This window comes from Danio rerio, chromosome 4 (assembly GCF_052040795.2).
Source record: "Danio rerio strain M-AB ecotype USA chromosome 4, GRCz13ab, whole genome shotgun sequence".
Taxonomy (NCBI): domain Eukaryota; kingdom Metazoa; phylum Chordata; class Actinopteri; order Cypriniformes; family Danionidae; genus Danio; species Danio rerio.
Genome location: NC_141024.2, coordinates 17,262,490 through 17,286,655, shown reverse-complemented (window position 1 = coordinate 17,286,655; position 24,166 = coordinate 17,262,490). Strand labels below are relative to the sequence as shown.

Here is a 24,166-nt window from a genome sequence, read left to right as displayed (position 1 = left end):
TGATGGTAACAAGAGGATTAGTGTTATTTGTTGTCAAAATTCAAAGTATGGGTCACCATACTAAGCCACATCCCGACTTCCACTTTCACACTGAATGTTTCTTGCTATTGTATTAGAGTAAATGTGGAACTTACATCTCTGATCTCTTCCAGAAGCTTAATGGCATAGTCATACTCAGGAGGGTCATCGTTCAGCTCCGATTCAAGACAATCCCAGAAGGCCTTGTGCACCATATCTTTGACTCGCTTCTCCAGGCTTGGGGAATAAACAAGGGTTTGGAATTCATTGTTTTATTTGTATTATTTATACATTTTTTTATTCTGGCCGAAACAAAACAAATAAGACTTTCTCTACAAGAATAAATATTTTAGGAAATAATGTGAAATTTTTTTTTGCTCTCTTAAACATCATTTGGGAAATATTTGAAAAAGAAAATAAAACTCACAGGAGACAAATAATTGTAATTGTATATTGTTGACCTTTAGAAATTTTATTAGCATATTCATAATTAAATTTGTGTACGTTAATTTTTTTAATCACAGCATAAACAGGTTATAAATGGCTGCCAAAAGATTTGGAGTATAAAGATGGTAATTCTGAAAGAGTTTTGTACCTGTTTTGAGGTAGATCTGGAGGCTCCAGGTGGAAGTTTCGGTTGACTACGATCTCATGAGCCAGACTCAAATTAGAAAGGTCCCGGGCCGAGGCCATAACCTCATCAAGTGTTAGGATTTTTGGTGGGCTGCCTAAAGACAGGGTGGTGGATAGAATAAATAATGACCTAAAACTAAACTCTTAAAATCAACATTAATAAATAAGGTCACATTTTACAATAATGTTTCATTAGATAATGTACTTACAACCACAAAGTATGAACGATACTTGTACAGCATTTAATAATCATAGTTCAACATTTACTAATGCATTATTAAAATACGAATTTATGCTTGTAAACGTTAGCTAATGCACTATGAGTGAACATGAACTAACACTGTATTTTCATTAACTAATGGTAACCAAAATTAACAATATCCTGCACAACATTATTCAGTCTCATGTAAAAGTACTTGTATAGCCTGTCTTATGTGTAAAGTTTAAGAATTTTATTTTGTAGTATATGTTACTTATGCATAGGTTTTTAAAATAGGTCTCATGTCCAGTGTTGTGTAGGTATTTATGATTGTAGCACCGTTGTCCTGTGAGAACCGACATTTCGTTCCTTTGTATGTCCACACATGTAGCGGAATCGACTCAACTTGAAATAAAAAATACTGTAATAAATGTATTGTTTATTGTTTGTTTATGTTAGTAAATGCATTAACTAACATTAACAAATACAACCTTATAGTAAAATGTCTCCATAAATAAGTTAATAAAATCATATTTTGATTTTAAAAAAGTGAACCATTCATTTCAGCTGCCTAATTTTCAAACCATTTTTGAAAAATTTACTATACAAGGAAAATAATTAACTAATAAAAATAAAGGAAAAAACAAAGTTACTAAAGTTTTGCTAAACTTAAAATAATAATAATAATAATAATAATAATAATAATAATAATAATAATAATAAAACTACAATAATCACTCATTGATGCTTAAATAATTTAATAACCATAATAACCAATAAAAAAAAAATTTAACAGCATACAAACAAATATTAGGTCAGTCATCATGTTAAATAAAACTATTGTTTTGTGAACCGAAAAGCTAAAAAAGTTAGAAAGTTAAAGACATATAAGAATAATTGGTAACACTTTAGTTTAGGTCACAATTCACAGTATAAATAAACCATCAACTAACACTTCTAGCTTCATAAACAACAAATGAACTCTTTCTTATTAGTTAGTAAGGTAGAAGTTGGATTTAGGTTTTGGGTAGGATTAGGGATGCAGAATAAGATCAATCTTTAACTATATATAATCTATAAACTATAAATAATCAGTTAAGTGCCAATAGTTAATTGCATGAATTTTGACCTAAACTAAAGTGTTACCAAATACTTCCACTGAAAAAAAATTTTTTAATGCACTATAAGATACCTTGAACTAACACCGTATTTTCATTAACTAACATGAACAAATGCTGTAACTGATGTAACTGTTTATTGTTTGTTCATGTATCCAGTAACTAACATTAACTTATACAACCTTAGAGTAAAGTGTTGCCATATATAAGTTAATAAAATCATATTTTGATAAAAAAAAGTAAACCATTCATTTCAGCTGCCTAATTTTTAAACAATTTCTGAAATAATTACTATGAAGAAGAAAAAAACAAGGTTAGTAAAGTTTTGCTAAATTTAAAATAATAACAATAATATCAGTAAAACTACAATAGATGCTAAAATAATTTAATAACCAGAATAAAAATATATATATATATATTTTTTTATAGCATACAAACAAATATTTAGGTCAGTTTTATACCTTTAAATAAAACTATTGTTTTGTTAACCGAAAAGCTGAAAAAAAAGTTAAAGATATATAAAATTTGTTGTTAACACTTTAGTTTAGGTCACAATTCACACTATTAACAAACCATTAACTAAAACTCCCAGCTTAATAAATGACTAGCTGTTTGTTATTAGTAGGTAAAGTAGCAATTGGGTTTAGGTTTAGGGTAGGATTAGGGATGCAGAACAAGATCATTCTTTATAACTACTACTGAACAGTTAATACCCAGGGATGGGCAGTATTTATGATACATGTATTTCAAATGCGTATTTTAAATACAAAATAGTATTTTGTAATTTGTATTTGATGGATATTAAAATACTTTAGTGTCTTGTTTTTTTGTATTTTTCAAATACCGTAAAAGACTTTGTGAGAAGTCCACATGATGACATCACATAAATGTGGCCTCTGATTGGTGCTTTCTCAGTTATTTGCCAAGGCTTGGATCAGACTAGATCCTAAATTGATTAATATTGAATAAGTTTATCAATGCTTGAAGTATGGATGGAAATTAAGCATCACATAAAAAGAAAGTAACAATCAAATAGCAGGGGTAAATTCAGGAGCAGCTTAAAATCAGACAGGAAAATAAGACAAACAACAAAAAAGTCCTACAGTGGCAATACCTATAATAAATTGTCTGTTTCAAATGCCAGTAGCTGATCTGCAGGTGCTCCCTATAGTTAATTACTATTACTATTACTATTACTATTACTATTACTATTACTATTACTATTACTATTGCTATTACTATTACTATTACTATTACTATTACTATTACTACTATATTAACTTTGGCATAGTTTTTCAGCATAATATCATTATGACAAAAATATTAAATAATATTCCAGTCTGCTGGTTAAAAACATCCTTTTTTATTCCTAAAAAATCCTTTATTATTTTGTGATTTTGTGTTTTATATTGTGTTTTGAAGAGTACAACTGCAAAAAGCACGATTTATGGAAATGACTAAAACTGGAAATCTTTAGTTTTCAGAAATTGTGATTTTTCATTGAGTATAAAAGATTTTAATTGCAAAAATGTTGAAAAATAAGACTTAAGAGAAGGTGGCAATTTTCACAATCAAGACATATATTACTATATTCCAACTCATTATCTACATTAAATGGTTTTACAGTGGTTAAATAAATCATATTTGAGACAGGGATTTCTGTATGAAATTTGTACCAAATCTATACTAAAATCAAAGAGAAAAACAAGTTTTATGAGTAAAAATTTTTTTTTTATTCATAAAATAATTCATAAAAACCTGCTGCAGTAAGATTCTTTTTTATGAATACCTCCTCATGTAAAGTAGAGGTAAATGAGGTGCAGAGAAGTTGACTCAGAGAAAGGCTGTTGTTATTAATCATTGTTTACTTCACTAAATCAGTTTAATGGTGAAGGGATTGATCCAATAGGCCTATTAATAGAAGGTTTGCAAAACAAAAATGCCATGCTCACTGGTAAAAGTATTTTCAAGATACAAAATACAATATTTTATTATGATACATTTGCAGCTGCTGTATTTTGTCATTTATTTTGATACTCTTAAAATTTAGGTATTTTTCCCCAAAATACATTTCAATGTATTTTTGCCCATCACTGTTAATAACTTAATAATAGGTAGGTAATAAGCCAGTAGTTAATAGCATGAATAGTGACTTAAACTAAAGTGTTACCAAATAGTTACACTGAAAAAAATTATTCATTGGATTCACTATTTTTTAAGGTAAGTGGTTGCAAACTATTTATATGGGCTGAATTCAAACAAACAAATTTAATTGTAATGTTCAACTTAATTTGTTGGTTTATGGGCCATATAAACTGTTTGCAACCATTTACCTTAAAAAATTAAAATCCAATTTATTTAATATTTAATTTAATTACTAAATCACTAAAACTGAACAGTTTTAACAATAAAACAATTAAATAAATAAATAAAATATAAAGTTAAAATATTTAAAAACCTACAAGACGGAGAGTTGTGTTTGCTGGAGGAATCGCTGGTAAAGCTCTGCCGAGAGCAGTCGACATCACTGGAAGAGGTCAAACTGTCGCAGCGTTCAGATGACTCCGTGTCGCTGCTCTGGTCCTCGCTAGCCACCGTAGATGAGGTGGAGGTGGGACGCTCATCATTCAGAGGCATCGTGAGCTGCTGCTGTGAATCAAGCACAGAGATATTAAAGAAACTGCTCTGACATTGCAGCGTTGTGCCTAAAGTGAGTTTTACTTAGGACAGGCTTTAATTTGGAACGAAGACAATCACTCACATGACAGTTAGATAAAGTTAAACCTGGCACACTTTCAGTGCTGGAAAATTTCACAAAGGACATAAAGTTTCAGTGGGATAACAATGAAAAGGGACTTGCAAACACTAACATAAAAAGGCTCAGTGATATTCAAGCGACGCACAAAGAGACATTGTGTTTTAAAAGGGCATCAGACGTTGACTGGTGCTCGTCTCTTGGGTAACAGATAACATATGATCTTTCAAAGCTCTCTCGTTACTCTTTACAGGCTCCACAAAACACCTGCTTCCTCAAGTAGACCAGTAACTGCTGATCTTTCAGTAAAAGTTGAGTCTGCATCAGAGAATCAACAATGACCTTTAATTCATCAAATGCATTTAGATACCAAATTACTCTTAACAACCTCCCGTATTCCTGTAATCTGTTTATTACGTGTATTTTTTATGCTCACTGTATGCTGATTGTCTACATCATATTTTTGTATTCATAATTTCAAAATAAAATAAACATTTTAATTAAAAAGATACTAAATAGCTGATTTATGCTCAGACAAAAATGCTTGTTTATTGAACTATCATGTAATTAAAGGTTTATATGTAGGCCCACACAGAATCTGCGCACGCAGATTTTTAGTCCATCATTGATTCTGTTTATTATTAAACAAATCATTCTGTTCATTATAATTCTATTTATTAATTATTATTACTTGTGTATATGTGTGTATTTTTATATTTTTCAGTTGTTTTTTTTCAAAGATTTTATTTTTGCCCTTTTTGCCTTTATTAAGTGGATAGGACAGCATTTCAGACAGGAATTAAAGTGGAAGAAAGAGATAGGGTAGGGATGGGAAATGTCCTTGAGTCGGGATTTGAACTCGGGACACCCTGAATCGCTACTGCAACATGTATCAGCGCGCTAACCACTAGGCTAATGCGCCAACATTTATTCAGTTTTTATAGTAATTTCAGTAATATTATTGACTAATATGAATTTATTTATATATATTAAGGTATATTAATATTTATATATATTAAGGTTTTAGTTATGATACTCCCAAAAATCATTTTAACAAAATTCTGCGCAGAAATAGCAAAAAATGTCTGCAGATTCTGTCTGGCCCTATTTATATGTTACCCAAACATGGATACGCATTATAATATTAATACTTAATTTTCTGTAAGTGATACAGTGAAATAACAGGAAAACGAGGAAACGCATTGGATTTTTATAAATTTTTTTGGAAGGAATAGTTGATTAAAATTATTGTTTCCAGACCTTCGTGTCAATCCAAAGATGAATGACTTGTTTTCTGTGAAGTACAATCTTGTCATTTGATCTCAGTGTATGAGGAAAAAAGTTTCAGAAAGTCTCATTTTGTGTTCCGCTGAAGAAGAAAATGAGGGTTAGAATTTGTTGTTGTTACTCATCTAAAAATAAAAGTAGCACACCTTGTCATGAAATAAATGTGAAATACAATTATCTTATTATTTGATTATGTTTTATTTTAAGTAAACTTCCTACAACCTGAATAAATATTAAATTTGAAAGCTAAATAAATAAAGCATTATGGGAGAATGATATAATGATTTATAAAGATGTTATTATAATTAGGAATGTTCACATTTGTTTTTATTTATCATACATTGCATTTATTTAGATAAATAAAAACAATAATATTTGCTTATGTTAACTGCATGTCTGCCCAGGGGTCAAAGCAGTCATCATCATCACACACACACACACGCAAATCTAAAAGAAGGAAAAAAACATGAAAACACACATATTAAATAGTAAAGTATTTACACTAATGTCAAAATACATGGGTGAAATGATGTTTCTGAATCTCCATTCAGTGTAACATAAATCTTTATGTAAGATTATAACAACATAATTATTCTGATCTGTACTCACACACATATTATTATAAATATTAACAATATTTTATCATATTTTTATCCTTTTGACAAAAATAAAACGTAAAACAGCTGATAAATAAAAAGTATAAAGACTTAAAATGACAATTAAGTAGTATTTTGAGGAAGAACCGTGAAACTGCAAATATATATTTTTAAATATGATAAACATTATATAATAACGTAATATAAAATTATAAACAATATAACAAAATAAATTTTGTTTATAAACTATTTTTTAACCTATGTCTTCAGTTAATACGAATAAAAATTAATGCTTTAATCAAAATAAAAACCTTAAAGTGCAGATATTAGTACACAATTATATGGAAAACAAAATAAAGCTGCATTACACTTTTCTTGTTTTGATTTTGTCTTTGTCCCATACTTCAGTCCCAATGTTTTCAAATCTATAGCACTTAACACAAATTCAAATATATACACTTATATCAGCCACAATAAAAAAATAAAAAACATATTTTCAGTCCCATCCGTTCTCATTACTCCCAAAGAGAGCATCTATTTTAAGCATAGGACAAAACACACACACAGTGCGACCTCCTCATGTAATAATAGCTCACTCCAGTGGTTTGCATGATAAAAACAGACCAAATGCACATCCTAGGCCGGGTTTAAATTAGCAGGGACCGATGACAGCAACCCTGGCACCGGCTACAGCTCGTGCAGCTCGGGGCCCTAAAAGGAGGTGCAGTAACAGCACACACACACATACACACACACACGCACACACACACACACACGCTCAGCTGCTCTGCACACGTGACCTTATCTCCAGCACACAAACAAGGACAAAACATAAGCAAACTGTCAAAGCAGAAGAGCAGCCGAACTAGACTTTCCAGATCCAGCAAATCCCAGCGAGTTTAAAATCCAGCAACGTGGAATTAGTAAACAATCACTTGAAGGGTCGTTTGTGAAATATAAACATAAATAAATTAGCATTTTAATAAAGCGAATGATGCGAGAACGAGCTTAGTTTTGCTTGGTTATTTTGCGTTAGCAATTCATTTAATAATGTAAACATAACCATTGTCCAGCTGCCAAGTAATAGCACATACATACACTCTAACGTTAGGTAAATAAAACCATGTAACATTTACCTGAGTCAAGTCCCCGAGAGTGGAGACTTGGCAAACAACAGTAATCAGGCGGGTTTTTATCGATTTATGGATGAAATATATCGATACTCCTTCTGTACTACACGGGGACTTTAAAGGGCTCTTTAAAATATCACTTGGCTTGTACAGTTTTGTGAAACGGGGAAATCTATTATGTCTCAAGCAATTGGGGGCTTTATGTTTTGCGTTTGATTGAAATAATAAGGCTAATAAGATGAATTAATGCACATCTATTGAAAGTTTAGTGTAATTACAATATTTAAGTAAAATATTGTTGTATTTCTAATGAAAAAAGTTTATTATTGATAAAAAAAAGGCTTTACTTGACTGACGTGTACCCCTTGGTAGCATAATGGTACAATCCAGCTCGCATGAGCTTCTTTGTTTACGGATGTGACGTGAAAGTACATTAAAACGCTTTGTGCTCGAAGCGAGCCACTATTCAAAGTAATAAAACATCAAATATATTAAATAACTGTGCAATAAAACACATGCTTGTTTTATAAGACTGTTATGATTCTTTTTTGATATCATAAAGCGAGTTCAATCTTTCGCTTGATCCCTCCCACTGAGGTTTATGATGGTTTGTTTTTATTCAAACGACTCAAAATCACTTCCTGAACCTCAAGCTTGATTCTCAGATTACAGAAAGCATCGACAGCATCACATTATAATGCAAATTCCGTTGAGCTATCTTTATTAATGTTTTACGTAAACGATGTTTACTAGAGCGCCGAGAGCAGACTGTACCCAAACAGAACCATAGTAACTAAACAAACAGACATTAACCCTTCGGTGACTGGAGAATATATTCAGGTTTATTTGAAAATGCGTAAGTCTTCGACAATGTTTAAATATAAAGAGTGGAAATAAGTTTCACCCATTACAAAAAATAAATAACACACAGATTTGTTAATAAAAATGCTTTTAATCACAGTCGAAACACAGTAAAAAATGTTAAAAAAGGTCAGTAAAAAATAAATAAAACAAAGGTGTGTCCATTCAACGCTACATAGAAAACTATTAAGTAATAAATTATGACAAACTCATATACACATGTGCATATGCCCCCCACACACATATACACAATATTATTAGCACCATTTATAATATTTTATAAAAAAAAAAAAGTTTTTTCCATTATATATTTGCGGATTCCATTATTCTCGAGCAGAATTCACAGCCTTCACCGTTCTGTTGTTTATGAAGTCAGTTTTCCGGTAACCAGCCTGCCACAGAAAAAAAAAAAAACAGACAACATGGGTAAATATGCTCGAGATGGAAGCAAAATCTGAAACAATAGCATCTGATTTCAGTGTTCAACCAGGACTGGGCTACTAAATATGACTTTAAAAGAAGACAAAATGTACTCCTATGGAATAATTAAGATTTATCTGATTGTGGGATATATAATTGTCCGTTAAACTGTGTGATATTTTATTTATTTTGTTCATTAATTTTTAGATATGGAAATGTAAGGTAAAGAACTATAAATGTGAAACTCAAGTTATGTGTTGACATGTTAAGTAAGTACCAAATTAAATTAAAATTGATGTGTTACTAACTGACAGGTAACTTTTTTTAAATTAACAGCTTCAATTCCAGAGTTATCCAATATGGTTTTGTGTGATTATAAAAAGACTGTTAAATTTATTTAAATGTGTATATTGAATAAAAAGCTCTGTGGTTTAATGCTTAAAAGTGAATGTGAAGGGAAAAACATAAAGGCAAAGGAAAGTGAAGGGGAAAATATATATATAAATGCATTTTTCAGATTGTACTTTTAGTCAAAGCTTTTATCAAAAATAATAAAGACATAAATCTTAGTTTTTATTGTGTTTAAATGTTTTTTTTTATTTTTATTATTGATAGTATTCACATCTTTCTGCCTTTTTTCCTTCATATTACTGACTATTACTCTTATTGTTAGTGTTTTCCCACTTTTATAGATGGTGAGAGTAAGGGAGTGAGGCATAAATGATCAGAACAAAGGGGAGCAGAGTAATGAGGTCAGACGATGATGTGAATTGACACAAATCTGCATCAATGCATAACTGTAAAAAATCAGTGTTATCAGGCATATAAATGAACAACTGTGTTCTGTTCTACAAATACGGTCATGAATTCACCAAATGAACTAAATAAAATAAATGTGAATTCAATTGAAATAAAATACATCACTTTTTATTGCAAACAAATAACAACATCACTAGTTTAACTAAATTGGACTTATTAATATTCTGTGCTTATTTGTTATTTGCTTATGATGCTTTGTTGCGAATAGTTATAGGTAAAGCAAAGCTTTTGTAAAGATGAAATGATTCACTCTTTCGAATAGTTCAAATCACCACATGATAGTGTCGCCTGCTGGTCAAAACAGTGTAAATGCAACAAAAAAGCGTTCAATATGACAGGCTTTTTCAAACACTGCACATTTTTTGTTGAAGTATATTATATCAGATGTACTTTGCTTATGATCTAATGTCATTAAATATTAAGTGACTGAATAATAAAATATGTTTTAATATTTTTAACTTTATTGTTCCACTGTGGGCTCTGCTAAACATGGCAACAAGAAACTATTAACTAATATTATTCCCTTTCGTTTTAAAAAATGTCTCACTGAAACATCTATAAAGTTGTTATATATATATACATAAAATTATAAAACCTGTTCAGAGATTTACCACTAAGGAATGAATACCTACCAAAAAAACATTGAATTTTCTAAATGTTTTGAATCCCCGTTTACTGAAATAAAGTGACTTTGCAAATTCGATATGTAAGATTCGCAAAGGATTTGTTGCTTCATGAAGCAGCGTATTGAAGCAGCCATAACTAGCTTTGAAGAAAGTCCATATGTTTGTATATTTGAGAATAACCCTATATTATTTTATAGAACCAATCATAATGCATGATTAAAAGGACAATAATTATAGTAATTAACTAATTACTCAATACAGAGCATGAACCACATCAAAAACTCAAAACAAGTCTTACTGCAGCAATGTGATTGGCCACAGATATGCGTGTAATACTAATGTCACATTGAAATGCAAAGTGTGTGATGGATAAAATAAAAAAACAAAAATCCTCTCACTCAGTTTTCAGTATTATTTTTGGCACTTGGAAATGAAAAATGACAGAAAATCAACATATATTTAAACCGCAGTAGGCATTTGTGGAAAAAGGGGAATATTATTCAAACATGTAGTAATCTCACCTTCTTAAAACTGCTATGAAGTTCTGAATGCCTCCACAGGGTATGAAGTAAAACACAAGCTGCTTGGCCAGCCCGTGTGGGTCCAAACCTACATTTTATCAAACACAATAAATAACACAAATGAACATAAATGACTGTTATTGTGAGGATTATTATACAGTTGAAGTCAGAATTTTAGCCCCCTTTAATTTTTTTTCTTATTTAAATATTTCCCAATTTATGTTTAACAGGGCAAAGAAATTTTCACAGTATGTCTGATTATATTTTTTCTTCTGGAGAAAGTTTTATTTGTTTTATTTTGAACACCATTTTAAGGTCAAAATTATTAGCCCCTTTAATCTATATATTTTTTTGATTGTCTACAGAACAAACCATCGGTATACAATAACTTGCCTAATTACCCTAACCTGCCTTGTTAACCCAATTAACCTAATTAAGCCTTTAAATGTCACTTTAGGCTGTATAGAAGTGTCTTGAAAAATATCTAGTCAAATATTTTTTACTGTTATCATGGCAAAGATAAAATAAATCAGTTATTAGAAATTAGTTATTAAAACTATTATATTTAGAAATGTGATGAGAAAACCTTCTCTCTTGTTAAACAGAAATTGGGGGAAAAAATAAACAGGGGGGCTAATAATTCGGAATTCTACTGAATATCATATGGCTAAAATGGACAGTTCATCCAAAAATGAAAATTTTGTTATCATTGTCTTTCTCTCCGGAGTGAGTTTCTTTCTTATGTTAATACACAAAGGAAGATATTTTAAAGAATGTTGGGGAAAACACAGCTGACTTCCAGAGTATGTTCCTACTATGGATGTAAATGGCTGCTTATTCTCAACATTTTTCAGAAAATTTCATTGTGTGTTAAACACAAGAAAGAAATTCCTAAAAGTTTAGTACGACCTGAGTGTGAGTTAATGATGACAGAATTAATTTCTTTGTGTGAACAATCACTTTAAGAGTCTTCTTTTTATACCCATTGTCTTTGGAGCTGATGCTGATGATTTTGGGCAACGCTCCTTGGTTTATGATGGCACAGGTGTTTGATGCAGATGCTTGGCTCAGATTGATAAGTATGTGGCAGATGGTGACGGTGATCTCTATGGGCTGCTCCACATTTCGGTCAGAGTTTGGCAGGATGGCGACCAGCTCCGGTAACACCTGTTTAACTGTAGAAATTTTTTAATTTTATTTTTATACTGACAGTGTCATGGGCTGTTACTGATAGTATGTTGGTGGCTCACCAATATCTGCGTGCAGTTCTCGATAGCGAGAGATGTTCTTAAGCAGTGACACAGATATTCGGAGCTCTTCCTTCTCTGCTTCTTGAAGCAACTTCTTCACCTGAGACAGGCCTCCCTCTTTTTGCACAATAAAGTGTGCGATGGCCTGGGATATCTAATGGGAATGAAAAAACGTTTTTTTTTTTTTTTTAAAGCAGCAATCTGTTTCATCCATATAAATTGGCAGATTTTTAAAATATATTTCAGTATTTATTATAAATCTGTGCACATTGTTATTTTTACTCTTTAATCATCAATATTTTACATCCTTAGCCAAGCCTAAAAATTGGCCTATAGCATGCTAAAAACAGGCTAAATCTTGCTATCTGCATGGTTTAACCATGCTGACGACATACTAGAAGCACACTAGCTGTATTAACGTTAAAAAACAATGTTAATTCATGCTAGCAAATCCTTACGAAAATTAACCATAGTTATTTTTAGCACAATTAAAATTTGTATAACCACAATTGTAATACAGTGGTAACTGAAGAAGAACCATGATGAACCATGATTAAATGACCACAGTTTTCAGGTTTTGTTGGTAAATAAATGATGGCTAATTTTGTTAGTAATTTAGAAAGGTTGTAAAACAGACCTAATGAAGACCTTTTAATCGTCACATTTTAGACATATGTGTACTATTTGGGTAATGCTAATAAATGCTAAACTGCTTGCTAATTAATGCTAGAAACATGCTTTAACTAAAAAAAATGAACCTATAATCTCAGAAATTTAATCTCAGAAAAGTGAACACTAAGTAGACTAAATGATGACCAATTTAATCTTTAGGTCATTTATCCCTTTAATAACAATCATTTCCACGTCATACCTCTCCAGAACAGGCTGTGAGGTTCTGCAGAGTGCCAATGGATGCCTGTTTGGTGTGTTGGTTTGTGCTGACGGCGATGAGCGACAGATACATGCGTACAGTGATGGCGCTCCAGAGCCACTCCACACCATGAGGACTGCCGTTCTCCTCCAGTGCAGGATAATCTTCATCCGCTTCCAGATTCTGAGGTGACAGACAAACACAATTTGTGTTTGGCACCATTACATTTGCATTAAGGATGGTCAGGCAAAACACTCAACGCAAAGATGTCTAGTAATTATCAACGATGGCATTCAATCATCACTTGTTTGAGTTTAAAAGATGTTTTGAAAGATGTAATACTGACCTCTGCAGAGTTTTTAGGAGTCTTGATAATGAAACAGCCCGGGTTGCTGGTTTCAGTGTGAGTTTGTTTGGGCTTTTGAGCTACAGGTGAATCCACACGAGGCACTTCGCAATCAAATCGATACGAGAGGTTGTGCAGGATGCAGACACAGTTCTCTGTGGCCTGGAAAATGAACAGTTTAATAATGATATGTTCACCACACAAAGTTTGAATAATAATTTAAGATCCAATCGATCGTATAATATTAAACATATCTGAAATAATTACAGACAAAATAGCTAAAAATATATTATTACTATTATCTTTTAATTATTATTTTTAAAAATAATTATTTTCAAAATATACAATCATCTTTTTTCTTTCAGCTTATTACGTCAAGCCATGTCATAGCTTAGTTTCAATAAATGCTTTTTTAAGGAAGTTTTGTTTTCTGAAAAGTTTCTATAAAAAGTTGTCATATTACATATATTATCTTTTATCTTATCTCAAGTTGTACCTATAAATCTGGTTTCTTAAAATATTAGCCACAAATAAAAGAGTGTTTATAGTGATGTGGGTTTAATGTGAGTAGCTCTTTACCTTATCATCAGGTTTGTAGTCTGCAATAGTGCCACGGATGTAATAGATGACACACTCAATGAGACCCTCACAGTCCCGCATTACTTTACGCCCATCTGGACCAGCTGAACTCAGATTTCTTTAAAAAAAATAAATAAATAATAATAATAACTAAAAATAATAATAGTATTGTCAGTAATATTATTTATCACATTGTTTAGTTATATGCAATTATATTTAGTTATATGCAAATTATTTCATTTAAATACAATATAAAATGTCAATATGAGTAAAACAGACTTTTTTTTTTACTTCAATTTAAATGTCATTTATTTCAGTGATTTTAAAGCTGAATTTGTTAAGCATCAATACATGTTTTTAATGTCACATGATCCTTCAGCAATTATCCCAAAATCCTGATTTAATGCTCAAAAAATTGTTGAAAAGTTATTAATGTTATTGGTGGAAAACATGACATTGGTTTACAAGAACAGCTTGTAACATTTCATATTTTTTGATCACTTTAATGCATCCTTATTCAATAAAAGTATTTATTTATTTATTTATTTATTTATTTATTTATTATTTTTTTATTATTATTCCCTAATTTAAAACCTAAACTATTAAAACAAAAGAAAAATACTCCTATTATTATTAATAAAACATTTACATTTTCAACTTAATTGACTTAGTTATTGACATCTATAAGAACAAAGACAATAGGAGATTTGTTTCAAAATTGTTTTCTTTCATCCAATCCACCAAGCAACATTCAACAAATGACATCAGGCTAAATGGGAGAGAGATCCAACCTAGTTATCTCAGAGGAAGATTGGTTGAATATCTGCTCAGTACAGGTCACCTCTTCCAACTCTGGTATGCGGCAAGATTTTTGCTGGAGGATTCTTACCGGATATTTTATAACCCACAAGTTAACATGCATGCAAACACGAGAGAAGGATAGGGTGCTGGAGGAAATGTGGGGAACACTTTTTTTTTACCTGTGAAATATTGTAGCCAACTTAATGGTAAAAGACAAGTATTTATTAAAAATACTTCTAGCAACCTGTAAGAAAACTGTAACTCGAAAGTGGCTACAACTCGAACCCCTTACAAAATTTGAATGGTTGGATATTCTATCTAACGTTCAAAATATAGAGAGGACGACTTTTAAAACTACAACTGGACAAATACCTGCAATATTAGGATAAACTGATAGTACTTTTGTCTTTACGCAATGTAAACTGATCTTTATTTGTATTTGTTAATGTGATCTGTAAGGAAATATGTGACCAGTCAACTGTTCATTTAAGTTCAAGTGTGTTATTATATTATTATTATTATTATTATTATTATTATTATTATTATTATTATTATTTGTATTATTATTATTATTATTATTATTATTATTATTATTATTTGTATTGGTATTTTTCCCTTTTGTTAAATAAAAAATTTAAATGAGTATATAAAAAAAATATTAGAGAAGCTTCACAAAAAAGTGTATGCTTTCAGTGACACATACACTTCATATACAGAATCAGGAATTAATAATATATTACTCAAGCAGTTGTAGCTCAACCTTTTCTCTGGGACTTCCCCATGTATGCACAACAATCTGGTTGGCCAAAATAAACCTGTTTTATTTTATTTGCTTTCTTTCATAGCTTCAGAATCAGCTGGCAATACCTCAGGCAGCCGGTGGCATTATAGAAAATGTCAGGGTCGGCGAGAAGCTCCAGTTTAGGGTCTTCGCCTTCGGAAATGCCTGAACATGGCACCAGAACACTGTCTGTGAGAGGTTTGACCGCTTCTCTGGACAGATGCTCTTTCAGGAGATCATGAGAGGACAGATTCCAAAGCAGACCTGCAACATTAGTGGATGAGCACACACTGTAAAAATAATATATGACCAATTCGGTTATGACAACATGTACTTTTTGTTGGGTTTGTAGGTAGTTGTGGCCTAGGGAATTAGACTTTATAATCAAAAGGTTGCAGGTTAAATTCCAAGTCCTGGCCATAGCTGCCCACTGCTCTGGGTTTATGCCTCCTGTGTGTGTATGTGCTCTCACGTCTCACTCAAAGTGTGTGTGTGTGTGCACTTTGATTGGTTAAAAGCAGAGGTCTAATTTCAAGTATAGATAAAATCATACTTGACAAGGCTAACCTCAACCACTTATTTAAATTAGCTAACTATAGGTCAGTTATAAAACTGTTTTAGGTTAGTATAATGCAGTGGTTCTCGATTCCAGTCTTCATTCTAGGACATTTCATGTCTTCCCTAATTAACACACCTGATTCAGATAATCAAGTCGTTAACAGAGTGCTCCATGAACTAATCCTTATGTGTACATGCAAAATGTGCCGGGGGGTTGTTGGCACGAGGACTGGAATTGAGAACCACTGGTTTAATATAATGCAAGTTAAAATAACTTCCCAGCAGGGACCTTTCCTGCACTGTAGGGATACATAATCCAGTGTAAATTCATCATTTGAAAGCTTTCAGATGATTACAATTTTCTTATATTGTTATTTTGGTGCTCAAAAAGGCAAAGCAAATTCAGTATGATACGTTGGAAGTGAATTAAATACAATGAAATGTCTGCTGAAATACTTGTTTACCAGTGAGCTGGCGCCGGGTTTCGATGTCTCGATTGATCTTGAGGAGTCTCAGGATCACTGGAAGCCCCTCACAGTCTTTGACTTCCATTTTGTTCTCATTGTTTTCAAAAACAATATTTCGGAGAGAGCTGACGGCGGCCCACTGGAGCTCCTCGCTGTCATTCTGCATCAGCTTCAGCAGCTTTGGGATGCCTTGAAGATGAAGTATCTGAGAAGGTGGAGGATGATGAAATTAAAAATTTGTCAAAGCTTATGCATTTTTTTTTATTTCTTGATGTTAGTCAGTGATCTTCATGCAACAAAATACTTGTATTTAATTGTTTTTTAATCATTCACTCTTAAAAAGAAAGGTTGCAAAAGAGGGTTTTTGTATTTATGCCACAGAACCAATTTTGTTAACCCTAAACATCTTTTCAGTCAACTGACAAAGATTTAATTACCAGCATTATCCCTGATAATCACTACCAAAATTTCCTCCTTTAAATATTATTTTTTTTACATAATGTCACAGGTGTTTTTAAAAAAACACTCAATCTATTATTTTATTTGTGCTACAACTGCTAAACAGAGATTTTAGATTATTACAATCTTTTTAATAAGTCAATGATCTGAAAAAAAAAAAACACTGACACACATTCAAAATTGGCTATATAACACAAAACAAACGCCAACATCCATACCTAAATTAAAAACAAGCAAAAACTTTTCAAAAATAACCACAATGTTCATAAGGATGCACAAGAGTTGATGAATCCTCAATCAAAAAATATTTTCCCTGCTTGTTCAAACTACTCAATTAAAATGATCTGAATCAACCCAATTCTTGAATTTTTTGGAGACAACTAAATTGTTTTATGTTCTGTCCACTTAAATTTGTCAAAACAATTAAATTAACTTATTCGATTTGTGTTGGGAAAACATGAAGGAATTCTATGAAACCCTAAATTTTGTTGAGGAAAAATATTAATTTCTTTAAAAAACTTTTTCATCCCAAAACATTTAAACCATACTGTTGACCTTTCATCCTTGTTTAGCCTCTGTTTATGTGTTCCATCAGGTCAGGTCAAGCTTCTTAGTACTGAACCACTGTTCATATGTAAACATGGTGTGTGTGTGTGTGTGTGTGTGTGTGTGTGTGTGTGTGTGTGTGTGTGTGTGTGTGTGTGTGTGTATACAGTATATATGTATCTGCTAACGGCTGTAATGTCAGCTGTAATGTCTCCCAAAGCATCTGAACATTAATATTATCAGTGTGGATGGTATCTGGATATTATAATCTGCACAATAGTTTATTGGCTGCAGTTCACTTAACAGCCTCCAGTATCGCTCCTTTTTACTCCACAATGCATTCTTTACAGTGGAAAGGGGCTTTCCAGATTATTAAAATGTTTTAAAAAGCTTTTTATGTCCATCGGGGAAACAAAGCTAGTTCTTCTATGGCATGCCTAAAAAACACCCTTATTGAACCTTTATAAAGTCAAATCAACAGCATAAAATAAACGCTGGCGTCTACTGTCATAATTCTAATAACTTACCGCGTAACATACTTAGTAAACATGTAAACCACACTAAATACTTCTCTTTGACTTTCTTCCACGCCCGTTTTCCACTTAATTAAAGCACCACCTCGCTGTGCAGTGCTATGACTCACGGTTTTATTTTGCCCGAGGTGTTTGTTATCACCGCAACCATTCAGACTTTTTGTGTGAGATATATCATCATCTTTGGGTGGATCAGACTATACGAGCATGGGCTATTTGGGAGTTGAGTATCACTTACCTTTCTCTTGGCATCTGGACTGTTGAAGCACTGGTTCTGTATGAAGTTAGCAGCGGCGATTTGTGTTTCCATGTTATTATCTTGTGTCAGCAGATTTACAGCCTCTTTTAGTGTCATCTCTGCACTGAGTTCACCTGGTTTGCCCTTCCTTTAACACAGACATACACTCAAAAAATGAATTTCGCTGCTTGTTCAAACTACTTATTTAAATGAGTTAAAACAACACAATATTGAACACAAATCAACACGTGTTTTTTTTTTTTTTGGCGGGGGGGTCAACTGTTTTATGTTCAATCCACTTAAATTTGTAAAAGAGATTAAGTTAACCTAATAGATTTGTGTTGGGACAATATGAAAGAATTTTGTGTTTTTTTACAGTGTAAGACAGAAAGACTTGTTTCATCTTAAGCAGATACATTTCATTTAAACTAATTACTTATGAATAAATAAATAGTAACAAAAAAATAAATAAAGTAACAAAACACATTATAAAAAAATATTTCAATTAAGCAAAATGGCTTCTAAATGACTCCTATTATTACTTCTAAAAGAACTAATAATAAACCAACATCTGGTATTTTGAAGCATTTTATTAAACCTTTTAACATTATGAGCAAGATAACTGCTATTAAACTATATATGCAAATATTAGACGCAAAAACCTTTAAATGCTGTTTGATATTTCCACTAAAATTTGCCTTTTTCTCTGACTTCTGTGTGTAGACTCAGTAACTTTTACTTTTATAATGATGAACAAGTTATTTAATTCATGTCAATAGGTGAAGCAGTTTTTGTTTATGGCACTGACACATGCTCAAATTCTGCGTCTGGACTGCTTTGCTCATTTTGGCTATGAAGTGCTTGGCCCCTTAATTGCTGCTTGCAGCTATATTTTTCATTGTCTTTAAAGTGAAATAACTGAACATAAACATAGAAGGCAATTTTAGTCATTTTAGGAGAACATTACAGATGGCATTTAGAGGTTTTTGCATCTGAACTCTTCATATATATTATTATAATTTATCATAACTATTAATTATAGCTTATAATAAAAAGTAATTATAAGCTATATGAATTATTACTATTAAAAATATATCATTCTATCATATGAAAGCATTTATACTTTTAAACTTTGTCAGTCCTTGTTCAAAAATAACACCTAATAAGCTAATGCTTTTTATTATTAATAATTCACATATAACGTAATGCATACTTTCATTTATTACAAATTTGTATTGTTTTATTTTATTCATTTAAATGTACAATCTAATTGTTGAGTTACTTACATTTGACATTGTAGTGAAGCATTTCAAACGTTCAGACTTACAATGCTTGTATATAAAGATTTTGTTTCATTTAATGTGTAAATTACACACTTATCTACACTATAAAAAATATACAATCAATCAGTCATGACAACATATGTTTTTAGTTCATTGTAAACCAAGTTCTAACTTAATTTTATAAGTTACGCAAGCCGTTTTAAGTCAGTTTAACATAATAAGTTCAATGGACTCTTAAAATGTAAGGCAAGCAGAATTTGTTACAGTGTATACTTATATGAGAATAACTACTAAATATTTATTTTACACTATAAAAATGTACCATTAAAAAACTAAATGTATGCATCATATCAATGTAGTCATGTCATTGGCCCATGAATGTTTCCTGCTTGTTGTCAAACTATTTCGTAACTGCAAGAGACAATAGTATCTTAATGCTATAACAGCTGTCATAACCTTATTTATCAATATTTGGACATTTTTGGATTCTTGGAAGCTAGGAAAATTAAAAATGTAAAACGGGAAATAGATTTAGGACCATTTTTGTTGTTTACATCCCTCAAAATGATCTATTTAAGTGTGTAAATGTAAACCACTGTCTCACTTTGTTAATGTGGTAACTGCATGTTGCTTGACCTCCAGCTTTTCAATCCTCCCTAAACTTCCTGACTGCTCCTCCATGCTGATAAGTGATCCAGTTTGGGAGGGTCGTCTTCCTGCAACAAACTCCAGGCTCGGCTTCCTCACGCGGCTCTGCCAGGACACGTTCTCTGATTGTTCGAGAGCAACAAAACCCCCCTCTCTCTGCTTACAGAGGGTCTGCTGAAGGGTGTGCTTTTCCGATTCCATCCGGCCCCTCTCTACAGAAGTGCTCGGTAGAAACACATCATCTGTATCATCCGTGTGGGGGTTTTCATACACCGGGCTGCTGGGGATTTGTGTGGCTGCTGACAGGCCTGCAAAGCGTGGATTTCGCAGGACCTCGGAGTGGGCGTAGCGTAAAGGGAGTTTGTTCATTTGGAAGTGGCTGGTTGTAGGGGCCGAAGGGAGAGTCAGAGAGTTAGAGCCCAAGCATAAACCAGCTCTCTTAGGGGTGTAACGAAAGCTTCCATAGCCTCTGTGAAATAGAGGCGGCTCCATGCTTGGCCATTGAGATCGATCAACCATCCGCAGTGACCTTGTGGCTTCATGATTAACGGAGAATGTCCGCTGCAAAGAGTATATGTTAATATCTCAAATTAGTGATATTAAAAAGAAAGATCACTCAAAAATGAAAGTTCTGTCATCATTTGCACCAAAAGTGTGGTCTATTTTCTGCACAAATGAAGATATTTTGAAGTGTGTTGGAAACCCATGGTATGTTCTTCCTGCTATGTATGTCAACAGATACTGGTTTCCAACATTCTTCAAAATTTCTTTTGTTGTGTTCATAAGAAAAAGGAAACCACTTGAGGCTGAGTAAATAATTGGTAGTGCTTTTGGGGGGGGGGGTGAATTATTAATATTTCTGTCCGTTCCTTGCAATAAAAAGCATCTTAAGTCTTTATAAAGGGAATATGGTGCACAAGTACACTCATACTGTTGCTTATTGAGCTTTTTGGGAAATTAGTCAGTGCTAGTAATCTCTAAATCAGTGTTGGGTGTTAACTGATTATCATCTGAATTTTGCAATGAATAGTACTGGTGATTAGCGTATATATGATTTTTAAAATCTCATAATCAGATTACAGTTTATTTTTATGGATTACATGCTTATTATCATTATTATAATGATAATTTATTCACACAATTGTAGTGAATTATTTATAATTTGATCTTTTTTTTTTTTTTTTACATGTATTTCCTTAGTGTGCTTTGAAATATGCACCCTTTTGAATTTGAGGTCAAAAGTACCAAAAACAAATGACATGCATTTAAACAAGACAATGTGGGTGTTCAAGTGTTTTATTTTGTTTGTAAACCCACTGTAATTTGGGAAGGCATTGCAATGCAATGTTTAGTGCATTCAATATTGACAACAACAAACAATAAAATATATTGTAAAATATATATATATATATATATATAAAATATTTCTAATTTTACATCACATTCAAATCAAAACTGAGAGTAATCTATAAGTAGTTAGAGTACATGACCTAAAACAAGTAATCTGTCATTTATAATTATTATTAGACTTCAATTTTTAACCCCAGGTATCCTGACATTGACATCCTACCCATCAGATCATGCTGCCAACACTGTATTTAAATGGTTCTGAGGTTGGGGTTAGGCGTGGGATGATAATCGATTTCAATGTTTACCTTGGTTTGGAAAAGTCAAGGTTTAAAACCGCACAAACTTGTGTTATACATTACTAAGGTATATGTAAGGATATATCAGGTATATATTACTGTGTTTTTAATGTGTTGTAAAGAAATCTGTGTTATTGAAACTAATGAAGATAGCAGAGGTCAATGATTTATTTTAATTGTTTAGCCTGACTTGTTTAATGTTGCAAATTATTACAAAGGTTTCCTGTAAATAAAATATATTGTGTTCAATGTTTTTTTTTCCAAACGTTTTAAAATTATTTATTTTAGAGCAGTAATCACAATACCATGTTGGCGTGGCATTTTTATCCAAGGCTATCATTCCATCAGAAAGTTATACCCATGTCTAGTTGGTGTTAGGAATTAGGTAGATTAGGGCGATATTACAGCTTCATATCACACTATCCACATCAAAATTTACACTGGTAGCAAAAACTGATGGGTAGCATATTGCATCCTCAAAATGTGCAACCTACAGTACTTTTTAAATAGAAGGATGGACAATCTGACAAGGTAGGACAAATCGACAGAACACCAGCCCTGCTGTCATTATACGAGTTAAATATAATGCAAATGTGTTTTTAGAGTAACCCATCCCCCAATAAAGAACAAGTTTATCTCAGATGTCTTTACCTTCAAATGTAGACTTCCTAAAGATGAACTACTTGAAATTTGACAGCTGGACTGACTTTCTGCAAGAGATGAATCTGCAATGGGCCCAAAAGACACATGATTTGCATACATTACAATACAACAGAATAAATACTCATGCTAACCTAAAAATTAATTAATTAGCTTAAATTAATGGGTACTGAGAAACTACAGTGTTCACCATTTTACAGTGAGAAAGAGATGCCTAATCCTATTAATTAAACATGTACTATTACACTACATCGCTATTACATAGTTATTATTATATTATATATTTATGTATTTGGTTTTACATTTTATTATACCTACATGTGACCATCAACTATCCATTGAAACACCTGCAAGCACTATGCAAATACTACTTTACATATACTATCATGCATAGTATGCTAGTACCATCAAAGGCTGATAGTCAGATAACACAAATGTTTTCGTAAAGGATAAAGAAAGAAACCACGAATCAATATTCGTGTATTGGTTGAGCCATAAATAAAGTAAAACAAATAATGAAAGGACAGAGTTGAGAACAAAGGACAGAAGTGAATTCTGACCACCAACATTTGACTGACATCTTGTGTTCTTGTAAAGCAAAACAAACACCAGCTGTATCCCACTACAAAAACAAAACAGTTCTTATCTTCACAGAGTTTTCTTTGATACCGGCCAGTTTCATCCTTCATACCTGCTGGTTTTGGTTTCCTTTTTTTCCGCGAGAGAGTGAGCTGCACTTGTTGCTGTAGTCGGTTCAGCCGGTGCGCGTCGGCGAGCGTGAGTTTGTTCGCCAGCGGTAAAGCTAGTGAAGAGTCTTCGGGGTGGAAAGAGTCGTAAACCGGCAGCACGGAGCGCATGAAGTCCCTCTCCTCCGCCATCGAAGCGTCAGGTGTTGAGTCTCCGCTGGGCGTGAAGGAGTCCTGCGGTTGTTCTTTGTGTTCAGGGTGTGGTTTAAGCATGCGTCACCTCTCCAAAGATCGTGTTTCTGGCCGAGACTGAACACCTGAGCTCGGGGAGGTGGAGGCTGACGGGCGCTTTCACTGCGGATATCGACTCTGCTGTGGCTGGGAATGGCTGGCAGTGATGTGTGGACTTAGCATTGTTTATTGTAGAGCAACTGAGAAAACTTTCAGAACCCTTTAATCATTAGGCCACGCCCACAAGAGGTGACGCCACACACGAAAGTTTGTATAGGTGAAATGTTCTGCCATGGTAACCATTTATGGCAACACACAACAGTTATTATGTCTTGGTGTTATTCACTGTTATTACTTTAATGACGAGAATATTTTGTGCTATTATATAAATCAGCAGTTCACAAAAAGGGGCCCCGGGGCCCATATGAGGTACTCTGCTAATGTCTCAGGATGTCAAATAATCTGAAACTATTTTAATATGAAACAATTAGAAAATGTCTTATTTTGAATCACTCCGAATCTCCAACAGAAAAGTTTGTATAAATGTAATTGAGTATTTTTTTCCTATACAATTTTCCTATAGGTGTTTAACCTGTTCTG

General features: G+C 32.5%; 2 protein-coding genes across 12 annotated transcripts in view; both read right to left on the bottom strand.

Moving 5' to 3' along the window:
* Positions 1-24,166, bottom strand: part of tcp11l2 (t-complex 11, testis-specific-like 2) — a 35,797-nt gene that overhangs the window by 9,061 nt on the left and 2,570 nt on the right. Inside the window, exons 1-5 of one of the 11 annotated variants that reach the window (XM_087246388.1) lie at positions 7,203-7,395; positions 5,984-6,092; positions 4,431-4,617; positions 614-746; positions 135-255 (exon numbers count right to left, since the gene is read on the bottom strand). In XM_087246388.1, coding sequence (XP_087102514.1) covers positions 135-255; positions 614-746; positions 4,431-4,605 — 429 coding nt within the window. In that variant the 5' untranslated portion in view covers positions 4,606-4,617; positions 5,984-6,092; positions 7,203-7,395. 11 annotated transcript variants of the gene reach the window in all.
* On the bottom strand, positions 8,750-23,813 carry pkp2 (plakophilin 2). Its single transcript, NM_001113433.1, has 13 exons — positions 23,341-23,813; positions 22,641-22,714; positions 20,300-20,904; positions 18,413-18,560; positions 16,634-16,841; positions 15,698-15,875; positions 14,030-14,147; positions 13,451-13,612; positions 13,105-13,287; positions 12,234-12,387; positions 11,966-12,158; positions 10,984-11,071; positions 8,750-8,989 (listed from the first exon to the last, which is right to left on the bottom strand). Exons 1-13 carry the CDS (start codon positions 23,606-23,608, stop codon positions 8,921-8,923), a joined length of 2,448 nt encoding a protein of 815 aa, NP_001106904.1. The 5' UTR covers positions 23,609-23,813; the 3' UTR covers positions 8,750-8,920.